The sequence below is a fragment of the Mobula hypostoma genome, chromosome 5 (genome assembly GCF_963921235.1).
Source record: "Mobula hypostoma chromosome 5, sMobHyp1.1, whole genome shotgun sequence".
Classification (NCBI taxonomy): domain Eukaryota; kingdom Metazoa; phylum Chordata; class Chondrichthyes; order Myliobatiformes; family Myliobatidae; genus Mobula; species Mobula hypostoma.
In genome coordinates, this window is record NC_086101.1 from 21,668,597 (window position 1) to 21,681,228 (window position 12,632).

The 12,632-nt window shown below is 45.9% G+C and overlaps 1 protein-coding gene across 1 annotated transcript; it reads left to right on the plus strand.

Moving 5' to 3' along the window:
- The first annotated feature begins 3,145 nt into the window (after window positions 1-3,145).
- Window positions 3,146-7,550, plus strand: LOC134346673 (zinc-binding protein A33-like). The gene is made up of 3 exons (XM_063048168.1): window positions 3,146-3,203; window positions 4,193-4,311; window positions 6,772-7,550. Exons 2-3 carry the CDS (start codon window positions 4,290-4,292, stop codon window positions 7,296-7,298), a joined length of 549 nt encoding a protein of 182 aa, XP_062904238.1. The 5' UTR covers window positions 3,146-3,203; window positions 4,193-4,289; the 3' UTR covers window positions 7,299-7,550.
- The last annotated feature ends 5,082 nt before the right edge of the window (window positions 7,551-12,632 follow it).

Genomic DNA, 12,632 nt, shown 5'->3' on the forward strand with positions numbered 1-12,632 from the left:
CAGAAATGTCCTGTTGACAGTTTCTGTGGTTGCATTATGGTCTGATACAGGTATTTGAACATGCAGGAATGTATGAAGCTGCAGAGTCATGACTCTGTCCAATGTGTCAAGAACACATCACTCTCCACCTTTGGTAGTATTTACATGAGACACTGCCTCAAGAAGACAACATCTATCGTCAATGATCCGTATCGTCCAGGCCAAGTCATCTTCTCACAGTCACCATCAGACAGGAGCTACAGAGGTCTGAAATCCCACACCAACAGGTACAAGAACAGCTGCTTCCCTTCAGCAATGGTCCCCTCAGTCAATGGTGAGGCTTCAAGGCATAAAATCGGTTGGGAACCCCTGCCTTAGAAAAACACACTCAAAATGATGGAGCAACACATCAGGTCAGGCAGCGTCTATACAGGCAAATGAATTGTCAAGGTTTCCAGTGGAGTTGCTTTATCAGAACTGTGATATCCAGGGGTGAGTTACAGACTGGAATCTTATCAATGGGTTCAGGGTGGGTTATATATAGAATAGTGGACCCCTGGCGTAGGCTGCAGGCTGGGATCTAATCTCAGGGTTCAGGGTGTTTTCTATATAAGATAATGGATATCCAGGATTGAGCTACAGACTGGGAAGTAATCAAGGGGTTCAGCTGGCATCCATATAAATCTGTCATAGTGAAGTCTGGCATTAACTGAACCCAAGTCCAAAGCAATGACAGAGTCCAATGTAGAGACGGAAACAAGAGATCATACATGGGAATTCCAACAGAATATCTGTGGCTTGACTGAGTGACCCCACAAGATGAAACAATCTCTAAACGAGGATCCCTTAAATAATCACAGGATGCAGCAAGTCCATACTGGTCAAAATCAACTTAACATGATTAAACAGAAAACACCAGAGATTAACCACTCTCGTTAAGAGAATAATTTACAAATTCAGCTGCTGTTTGTAACCTTCAGAGCACAGTGCTCTCCGGCTCCTCAGACAGGCCGGAGGAGCTCATTACATAAAAGGCTGGATATCTGGGTGCGAGTAACACAACTGGAGTCTAATAAATATTAGAGATTCAGATGGTTTATATATAGAATACAAGATATCCAGATACTACAGATTCCAGCATATACACTGTCTTGCATGTCCAAAGAATACCCAGAGGTTGGGTGAGCAGTAAGGTATGTATGTATGGTTGCTTGGATGGAGGTTTGAACCAAGTGACACTGGACATTTTACAACATACAGAACCCAGTCTCCAACTTCTCATGTCAAACAATGAGGTCAGGTGATGAAAACAGTCCAACCTTCTATGCACTATCAATTACTCCAAAAGACTGGAAGTAGTGTAAATACTGAAAGGCTTTTATTAACAGTAAAATGGGTCCTCGTCCATGCTGTATGTCTGTCCTGGACTGAGAGAGGAGCAGTGGCACAATTGCCTTTATTCAGGGGTCTGTGGGAGGAGCCACAGGGGCAGTCAGCAGAGGGGCGTGTCCAGACAGGTAACCCAGTTACAACCTATGTACATGGTTTACCACACATTTCTTTCATTGTGGTTATTATTTACAGTCAGCTGCTTACATTTTGCTGTGAGACAGCATCGTACAGCTGGAAAGGACCTGTCACTGTCAGTCTTTTTATTGTCTGATTGAAATACAGTGCAGAATGAAGAGAGAAGGTTTGGCGTGTGGCTGGTTGACCAGTGGCACTATCGCAGTAAGCAGGTTGTTAGTTCAATTCTGGTCTCCGGCAAAGATCCTTGCATTCCCAAGAATCACCTGCAAATGGCTGATTTACTAATCTGAGTAGATACAAAGTACTGGACTCCCTGTCAGTGGAAATTCAGGTATTGACCCCAAAACATTTACTTATTTACTGTCAGACCTGGTCATACCCACACTGCATTCTGTGGGGTTTTTTTCTCTGTTAGTACATGGAGCTAGTGCACGGAGGATGGATTTGGAGGTACTGGCATGTTCCTTGAGTGAGATGTTGGAAATTTGGGAGATCTCCAGTCTCCTTAGTAACTATACCTGGGCAAAGTGCTTTGAGCTGCAGCTCCTTAGAGACTGTCTTAGGGAACTGGAGCTGCAGCTCATGACCTCCATATCATGGGAAAATGAGGAGCTGCGGGGAGGTACTCACCCTTTAGTTAGAGCAGACAGATATCTGGGTGAGTGTCAGTGGAGGTAGAGTAATCAGGCAGCCAGTGCAAGTTTTCCTGTGGCCGTTCCCCTCGATAAAAAGTATACGGCTTTAGATGCTATTAGAGGGAATGACCAATGTGGGAAGCTGCAGTTCTGTGGGTCAGGAGGGAAGTGGGGAGAAGACGAGTACAGTTGTGATAGGGGTCTCCATAGTTGGCGGAGCGGAAAGCAGATTCTGTGGACATGAAAGAGACACCCTGGTGGAATGTTGTCTCCCAGGAACTCGGGTCAGCGATGTGGTGGATCAGTTCCACAAAGTTCTGAAGTGGGAAGGTGACATCCAGAGCTTTTGGTGTGTATTGGTACAAACCAAAAAGCAGGAAAAGAGAGGATGTTCTGAAGTGAGAATATAGAGAGTTAGGTAGAAAGATGAAAAGCAGGAGCTCCAGGACAGTAATCTCTGCATGTGCTGGGTGAGAGGTCCCTTAATAATGGATGCCATCTTTTTGATGCATTGCCTTTTCAGAATGTCTTCAGTGTTGGGGAAGGGAGTGCTGTGAGAGAGCTGCCTGAGTTTTCAGCCCTCTGCATCTTTTACTGATCCTAGAAAGTGACCCTCCTCACAACAATTGAAACAGAACTTGTACAGGGAAAGAATATAGTTAAAGCAAAGTCCATTTCAATACAAGAGTTCAAAGTGGTCACAGTGATACTAAACTGTAGTGAATGGATTTTGCTGATGGCTTAAGGAACTGAATGGTTGAAGGGAAGTAGCTGTTCAAACAGTTCAATTCTTGAGAAGAGAAGAGGATTTAGAGAAGTCACCCTCAGAGTGAAGGGTCTTGCAATGGAACATTATTTAAATTCAGTCCTCAAAAGCTAATTCAGGCAAAGATGGAAAAAAGGAAAACAATCACATGTTTCTGAGTCTTTCCTCTGGCTGAGTGTTTAGCCTTTGTACTCCAGCCCTCACTGTGAATCCTTCCAGAGATTTTCAGCTACTGTGTCTCTCAATTCTATTCTCTCTCTTTCCCCTCAGGATATTCAAGCCCTTTTGAAGAGGTAAGTAAATTTTAACTGAAATTCTGAGACCAGGTTGCTGTTGTGTCTCTAATGTATATTGGCAGTTGATTTATTATTGTTACATGAAACTTCATTTTGCATGTTTTCTGTACAGGTTATTGCTTTACAGCAGTGTAAGAATTTTGCACAATACTGACTTGTCAATGTGGAATGGAGAGCGAGTTTGTAAACCTCTGTTGGGAATGGAGAGGGTGGAGAACAATGGGAGGGTGTGGGACAGTTGGCAGAGAAGGAGTCCGCTGGCAGTGAGTGGCATAGGTGTAGACACAACCAGCCCTGAGACACCAAGCAAGGTCATTTGATTTCAAACAATGGTTTATTGATCATTACAGAATGTCTTTCTGGTGCTTCTAGATCCCTCTCCTCTCCCTTCCCCTTTTCCCAACCAGGATTTCCCTCTCCCTGTCACCTTCCCACTCTCAGTCCACAATAGAAACCCATATCAGAATCAGGTTTATCATCACTGACATATGGCATGAAATTTGTTTATTCTTTTGTGTCGGCAGTACAGTGTAATATATAAAATTACTACAATACTGTGCAAATGTCTTCGGCACGCTAACTATATACAGTAAATGTGCCGAAAACTGCTGCACAGTATTGTATTACAATGGAAAACAACAACAGAATGCAGAATGAAGTGTTACAGTTACAGAGAGAGTGCAGTGCAGACAGACAATAAGCTGCAAGCCCATGACGAGGTAGATGGACGGAGAGGTCTTCAGTCCATTATATCGTACAAGCGACTGTTCAATAGTCTTATAACAGCAGGATAGAAACTCTCCCTGAGCCTGGTGGTGAGCTTTGATGATTTTGTACCTTCTCCCAGATGGGAGGGGTGGGGAGAAGAGAGAGTGTACAGGGTGGGTGGGGTTTCTGACGATGTTGGCTGCTTTACTGAGGCAGTGAGAAGTGCAGACAGAGTCTTTGGTAATGTGTGTCACTAATTCCTGTCCCTGACCTTGTAGGTGTGAGCTGCCGGTTTCCAGTCCTGGAGTGGTGTCTGTCGATCTTCCTGAGGATGTGGCTGAAGGAAGGTTGAGGTATCTCAAAGTGTGGAAGGAAATGAGAGCCGTGGTTTCACCAGGTACCTTTCTCTTTCTCTGTAATTCCCCTTCTCCCCACTGCCCCGCCGCCTTCTCCCCTGTAATACCTGATACTCCAAGGCTCCAGATCCACACTCTGCATTTATCAGTTACCATCCCTCATCAGGCATTTGTTCAATGTGTGCAACATTTCTGCTTCAAACACCCACATTCCGACATAAGCAATGTCCTGAAATGTTTCCTGACCCTCCCCAAGAACCCCCGCCTGCTGCCCCCATATGGAACAGCCTTGTTGAGACTGTTTCCCTCCCCGCCATCGCTGATCCATTGACTGGAACACTCATTTTAGGGACACCTCCTCTTTACCATTTTGTGTTGCTCCACTGTTTACCCCTCAGAGGCAGGTTACACCTGAGCCCACTGTAACTCCCAGGCAGTGTTTCCTCAGACAATCCACTGGTTGTCCCTTGTGGTGCAGCCCAGTGAAAACCTTCAGGACATTTGAAGCCCAACTCAGCACATCCATCACATTTATCAGCCAACACTGGAGCATGCAAACATCGTCACTGATCCACACACACAATCATGGATGATCATCAGTCTCAATACCTTGGTCCTGCTCTCTCCTAATAGACCATAAGACATAGGAGCAGAATAAGGCCACTCGGCCCATCAGGTCTGTTCCACCATCCCTCATCTCTCAGATTACCCCCGATACATTTCATATCTAGAGATTGATCCACCTCCATCCTTCATAAATTCTGTGACTTAAACAGAACTGGCTTCTGTGAAAAGAGAATTCCTGAGGTTCATCTCCCTCCGAGGGAAGAAATTTCTCCTCCTCTCAAATCCGAAGGCTTTGTCCCTTATTCTGACACTAACCTGTAGTTTCAAGTAGTGATACCCTCTGATATGTGGTGTTGAATTTGCCACAAATCAACTTGTAAGTACAGATCGTTGTTACAACCTAAAACATCAATTCACAGTTTTTCCACACTCTTTCCACAGTTCCAACCTGATCTGATGATTCCAGAATTCTCTGTTCTTATTTCAAATTTCCAGCATCAGCATTTTTCGATTTTTATTTGAGCACAGATTTTGTCACCCAGTCCTGGTTATTCACAGAGTCGTGGAGTTCTACTGTATAGAAGCAAGCCTTCAGCCCACTCTGGCCATCTACTGTACACTAATCCCACATGCCCACATTCGACTCATATCCCTCAGTGCCTGGCCTTTTCACATGTCTGTCTAAATGTCTCTTAAACCTGGCAGTTGTATCTGATCCCACCACTTCCTCTGGGAGAATGTTCCAGATAGCAAGCACTCTCTGTGTAAAGCACTTACCCCCACAGATCACCTTTAAATCTCCATCCTCTCCCCTTAAACCTCCACCCTCTTGTTTTTGATCGCTCTACCATGGGAAATGCTGCCTGTACTGATACATTTCTGTTTTGGGTTCACACCTCCAGCATCTGCAGTTGAAATAATAAAATTCCACTCAGTCCTGGCCCTTCACGTGCTGCTGTGTCACTGGGAATGGAGCTGTCATGGCTTGTCCTGTTTAGCTTTTAAAAAGAGCACTGCAGCCACATAAAACATCATAGAATACAGTCAGCTGGGCAGAGAAATGGGATTGAACTGCCCTGTAACAAATAACTCACTGTGACATTGTACAGTGTTAAATAGGACAGAGGGAGCAGTGGGGATTGAAATCTCCTCCAGGGTCTCCACACTTCCTGGGCTGAGGGAGGAGACGATGGTCATCACTGTCAGCTCAGATCCTGGCAGTTCCAAGCAACACACACAAAATGCTGGAGGAACTCAGCAGGCCTGGCACCATCAAGGGAGAAAAGTACAGTTGACGTTTCGGGCTGAGAACTTTCGACAGGACTGGAGAAAAAATAGACGAGGAGTAGATTTAAAAGGCGGTGGAGGGGAGAGAGAAACACAAGGTGATAGGTGAAACCTGGAGAGGGAGGGATGAATTAAATAGCTGGGAAGTTGATTGGTGAAAGAGATACCGGGCTGGGGAGGGGTGACCGATAGGAGAGGACAGAAGGCCATGGAAGAAAGAAAAGGCGGAGGAGCACCGGGGTGGGGGGGGTGATGGGCAGGCAAGGAGATAAGTTGAGAGGGGGAAAAGGGGATGAGGAATGGTGAAGGAGAGGGTTGGGGTGCATTACTGGAAGTTTGAGAAATCAATGTTCATGCCATCAGGTTGGAGTTACCCAGACTGAATATAAGGTGTTGTTCCTCCAGCCAGAGTGTGGTCTCATCGAGACAGTCGAGGGAGAACCACTGGGTGATCCCACTTCTTCTAGCGGATGGAGCCCATGTGCGCAGTGTAATGGTCTCCCAATCTACGTCAGGTCTCACTGATATACAGGAGACCACATGGGGAGCACTGGACACGGTGTATAAACCCAACAGACTCACAGGTGAAGTGTCATCTCAGCTGGAAGGTTCCATCTGGTTTTCTCACTGTAACTGTTTTGTTTCAGTGCCAGAGCAGCTAACACTGGACCTGGATACAGCTCACAATGATCTCGTCCTCTCTCCGGATCTGATGAGTGTGCAGTACGGGACCACCGATCAAAATCATCAGGATCACCCGAGAAGATTTGTAGAAGATTTGTGTGTTTTGAGTTCACAGAGTTTCATGTCTGGGAGGCACTACTGGGAGGTGTATGTTGGATATAAGATTAGCTGGGTTGTGGGTGTCTGCACAGAGTCTGTAAACAGGAATGGAAGCATCTCCTACACACCGGAACAGGGACAGTGGGTTATTGATGTCTCTTCTAATTCAGTGAAGATACCAAATGTCATCTCCCATCTGGAAATAAAACTTCGAAAACTGGGGGTTTACCTGGATTACGAGCGGGGCCAGGTGTCATTTTACAATGCTGACAATATGTGTCACATCCACACTTACACAGACAGCTTCACTGAGAAACTTTATCTCATCTTAAATCCATATACTAACAAAGCATGCGAAAACCCTGAACCACTCACACTGCTCACCAGTTAACACAGTGGGACACGTTCTCCGAGGTCTCAGACTTCTCTGGACCCACTGAGCAGATCTCACTGCACCGATTCTCTGAAACACAACCAGAAAAATCGGAGCACTCAGCAGTGGGGGAAACATAGTTAATACTTCAGGTCCAGACCAGCACGTGAGAACTGATTCTCTGCCATTGCTACTGACAGGTGAGGCTGTTCATATTGACGTCTAATCTGTAAATTAGTCTCGGTGTCTCCTTCCCAGCTCTCTCACACTCTCTCCTACCGACTGCAGTTCAGGTGCACATTGTGTTAGAATGAAGTGGACTGTTCTCTGGAATTGTGATATCTGATTCTAGCAATCAGTGTGAATATGTGCAGATATTCTCTGTGTAATAAACATTTGACCTGCCGAGTGAACTGACAGTGTGTCTGAGCTGGTTACATTGGGGAAACAGTGAACGGAATGGAAACAAAATGGGGGATGGAGGTTCGGGCTCATAGCTAGAGCAATGACAGGGAAGCTGTTGCCTCTCAAGCTTTTGGGGAGATTGCTGCCTAGTTCTGAAAGAGACAAGCCCTCGATCGTTAACTTCTCTCCATAGTGTCACTGATAGGCAAAGAGTCTGGTCCAATAAAACAGAGATCCTTAAAGCCCAGTGAAACTAAGGTGGAACTCAGAAAGTCCGTGAAAAGGGTTTGAACATGTCATTAATCTTTATTGATGACCTCAGCAGTATTCAGAGTGTTCCACACATCCAGTACGTCGTGTGTGATGAAATGTACTGGAAATGCAGTCCCAGGATGAGGTTTAGTTTTGTCAAAGTCAAGGTAGTTTATTGTCACATACACAAGTACATGTCTGCACAGGTGCAATGATAAACCCGAGGCAGCAACACAGGCACACGGTATCATAGAAACAGCTTTCACAAGGGAAACTAATCAAGCATAAATTATGCACAGTATTTACAGGAGGAACACAATATGAAGACAAGAAAAACAAAGTCCATTTTGGTGCAAATTGATGGAAGGGGTGAGGTTTTGCTAATCTGGAGTGATTAGTGTTGTGCAGGTTGGTTTAACAACTGACTGGTTGAAGGAAAGTAACTGTTCTTGTACCTGGTGGTGTGGGAATTCAGGTCTCTGTACCTCCTGTCTGATGGTAGGTGCAAGAAGATGACTTGGACAGTCGGGATCGTCAGTGACAGATTTTGCCTTCTTGAGGCAGTGTCTCATGTAAATACGACCAAAGTGGGGTGGGGTGTGTCAGTGATGTATTGGACAGGGTCCAGTACTCTGCAACTTCCCACATTCCTGCATGTTTGAATTGCTGTACCAGACCATAATGCAACCTGTCAGGATACTTACAGCAGGACATTTGTAGAAGTTTGTTAAACTGTTTCATGACAATCTGAACCTCCTAATAAAGTAAAGTCACTGACTCACCTTCCTTGTGATTGTATTTATGTTCTGAGCCTAGAATAAATCATTTCATATGTTAACACACAGGAATTTGAAGTTGTCTATTTGAAGGATATCTATCTACGGCCTCCTCTATTGTAAAGATGAAGCCACACTCAGGTTGGAGGAACAACACCTTATATTCCATCTGGGTAGCCTCCAACCTGATGGCATGAGCATTGACTTTTCAAACTTCTGTTAATGCCCCACCTCCCCCTCGTACCCCATCAGTTATTTATTTATTTATATACACACATTCTTTTTCTCTCTCTCCTTTTTCTCCCTCTGTTCCTCTCACTATACCCCTTGCCAATCCGCTAGGCTTCCCCCCTCCCCCTTTCTTTCTCCCTAGGCCTCCTGTCCCATGATCCTCTCATATCCCTTTTGCCAATCAACTGTCCAGCTCTTGGCTCCATCCCTCCCCCTCCTGTCTTCTCCTATCATATCGGATCTCCCCCTCCCCTCCCACTTTCAAATCTCTTACAAGCTCTTCTTTCAGTTAGTCCTGACAAAGGGTCTCGGCCCGAAACATCAACTGGACCTCTTCCTAGAGATGCTGCCTGGCCTGCTGCGTTCAGCGGCAACTTTTATGTGTGTTGCTTGAAATTCCAGCATCTGCAGAATTCCTCGTGTTTGCCTCCTCACGATCAAGCTGCACACATGGCACCTACATTCTCACCTTCTCCGAACCGGAAGTTACATGTAAGACACGGCGAAACCGGAGGTGACGTCATCACATGCCGCGATATACCATAGACAATGAATTTACCTTTGTTCGACTATAACATAATTATCAACCTTTAACTTTAACTAGAAAATAGTTACAAACAAATCATTTAAAGCGTAGACCCAACAAAGTCAAATAAATGTCTTAAGGGCAACACAAAAGCTGTTCCTTGATCAACAGGGTCATAGCTGATCAGCTCAACTCCGCGGTCCCACCTGATCATGGCAACCTTTTGTCTTTTGCCTCCATTTTAAAACTGTTTTGAAGATTCCTCTTTTATGACCTTTGAGGAAGAGAGTTCCGGAGATCTTTGACCTTCTCTGAGGGAGCTGCCCCTCTGCCTACCTGCCATTTCCCCATTCCCTTCCAATGTAAATACTTATCTAACTGTATGTTAATATTTATTTAATGAGGTAGCCTCTGCTGCTTTCCTGGGCTAAGAATTCCTGATTCACCACCGTCTGGGAAAATCAGCTTATCCTTATCTCCTTCCTGAATTTGCTCCCCCTAATCTTGAGGATATGTCCCCTAGTTCCAGTCTCACTGACCAGTGGAAATAACTTTCATTCTTTTGTCTCATCTCTCCTTTCATAATTTTACCGGCCGGTACATCGAGATGTCCGTGAGGGATGCTGTCGACTGGCGCATTCCAGGCCACAGGAGTACGTGCTGAGGGACACACTGACGCTCATTGCAGCCACCGCAAGAGCTCGGTGGGACAGGAACACAATGTAGGGATCTTCTTGTACCAGAGAGGGAGGGGCAGCGTGGGTCAAGGAAGCCCCTCAATTATCGTAGCAGTATACTGTGCTGGAGAGCCACAGGACTGGCAGCAGGGTTGTTGGTGAGTGTGAATGTGAATCATATCATTCATAAACATCAGTTCGGAAAGCATTGACAGCAAATGTAACAAATGAAAGCTCATCGCATGGTTCAATCTTGTAAATATTTTATTATGAATAAAGTTTATTTTGTTAAAATATGATTCTATATCAATTTAAAAAAGAAAACAAGCCTGACAGAGTTCTTTGAGGAGGTGACCAGGCAAATAGATGAGGGTAGTGCAGTGGATGTGATCTACATGGATTTTAGTAAGGCATTTGACAAGGTTCCACACGGTAGGCTTATTCAGAAAGTCAGAAGGCATGGGATCCAGGGAAGTTTGGCCAGGTGGATTCAGAATTGACTTGCCTGCAGAAGGCAGAGGGTCGTGGTGGAGGGAGTACATTCGGATTGGAGGGTTGTGACTAGTGGTGTCCCACAGGGATCAGTTCTGGGACCTCTACTTTCGTGATTTTTTTTAACGACCAGGATGTGGGGGTAGAAGGGTGGGTTGGCATGTTTGCAGATGATGCAAAGGTTGGTGGTGTTGTAGATAGTATAGAGTATTGTCGAAGATTTCAGAGAGACATTGATAGGATGCAGAAGTGGGCTGAGAAGTGGCAGATGTAGTTCAACCCGGAGAAGTGTCAGGTGGTACACTTTAAAAGATCAAACTCCAAGCACCACTGCTCCATACAAGAGGAGATGGTTTTAAGTTAAGGGGTGGAAGTTCAAGGGGGATATTAGAGGAAGGTTTTTTACTCAGAGAGTGGTTGGTGCGTGGAATGCACTGCCTGTGTCAGTGGTGGAGGCAGATACACTAGTGAAATTTAAGAGACCAATAGACAGGTACATGGAGGAATTTAAAGTGGGGGCTTATATGGGAGGCAGGGTTTGAGGGTCGGCACAACATTGTGGGCCGAAGGGCCTGTATGTGCAGTACTATTCCATGTTCTATGTTAAAAAAACATACTGCTGTCAGTTCTTCTCTCATTGTTCTTCACTCACAGTTTATCTCCTGGTTCTCCTGGCATGGATGCTATGCAGCTCCCTCCCTCATGGGAGTGGGACAAAGCGTTCATGACCAGTTTGGGTACGATCTTTGATGATACTTCCAGCCCCTTTATTTATATAAGTCCTTGATGGTGAGTAGGCTGTTGCCGATGGGTAGTATTGACAAACCGTTACAGAGTCTTCTGCCCGCCACAGTGGAGTGTCAAAACCATTCATACCAACATGTTCGAATGCTCTCTACTGCACATCTGCAGAAAGACGTGAGAGAACAACCCTTGAGTTCACGATCTACCTCGTTATGACCCTGCACCTTATTGCTTACCTGTACTACACTTTCTCTGTGGCTGTTACACTTCATTCTGCATTCTGTTATTCTCTACCTCTATACACCATGTCATTGTCTGGTCCGTGAACTCCGCATTCCGGTTCACGGTCCGGTCCGTGGACTCAGGACTCCGGCTCTTCCAGCTGTCCCTTGATTGGTTGAGTTAATAATAGGCATCTGATTCCCATCTTGGGGCTTGGAATCTAAGTAGCCTTGGGGTTGAGTGTGGGTTGCTGGTTTGTCTTGTTAGTCCCCTTTGGAGCAATCTGCTGATGGAAGGCTAGTGAAACCATTTGTGATCTCTCGGCCTGGTTGAAGGACCACTGCTTCATGGAGCCTTGTTGCCACTCATCGGAGCAGTCATTGTGGTATGGATTTGGCTGTTTCTGTAGCCAGCCAAGGTTGCTGGCTGGCCCAAGTCTGAGAGCCACCCTGGATTGAGCTCTTTTTCTGTCCTTGCCTCTGTTGGGTAAGCCAGGCCGTATTTGCTGTTACCCTGTGGTTGGTTCTGTCCCTCCCTGTCCCTTGCCTCTGTCGGGTAAGCAGGCCATTTGGTGTTACCCTGCAGTTGGGTCCGACCCTCCCAGTTTTTGCCTCTGCGGGGTGAAGTTCCGCGTCCTGCCCAGGAGAAGCTCCCAGAAGCCCAGCCTCAAGGATCCCACAGCCAGGCTCCCAGAACCCCAGCCTCGAGGATCCCGCAGCAGGGCTCCCAGAACCCCAGCCTCGAGGATCCCGCACTAGAGTAGGGACCTGACTAGACTAGGGACCTGACGGATACAGACAAGTCCTGTTCCTTGTACTTAATGTGTCTTGCATTTAGGTCCGTTCCCAGCGCCCCCCATTGTGACAACTCGGTAAAATGGTCTGATCTGTGTGAAGAGTCTGCAAGACAGGCTCGGTACTTGTGGTAAAATAAACCAGTAGCAATTCCAAGGCTGCAGCCTCTCAGAGGTCACATGGGGTCAAAAACAGGAAGTGCAACACTTCCTCAGAATTGAATGTGGAAGTTA

What these genes read in the sequence shown, in the direction of transcription:
- LOC134346673 (XM_063048168.1), top strand. Translation starts at nt 4,290, where the DNA reads ATGAGAGCCGTGGTTTCACCAG. An exon ending in GAGAGCCGTGGTTTCACCAG is followed by an intron (nt 4,312 to 6,771) that starts GTACCTTTCTCT and finishes GTTTTGTTTCAG; the next exon opens with TGCCAGAGCAGCTAACACTG.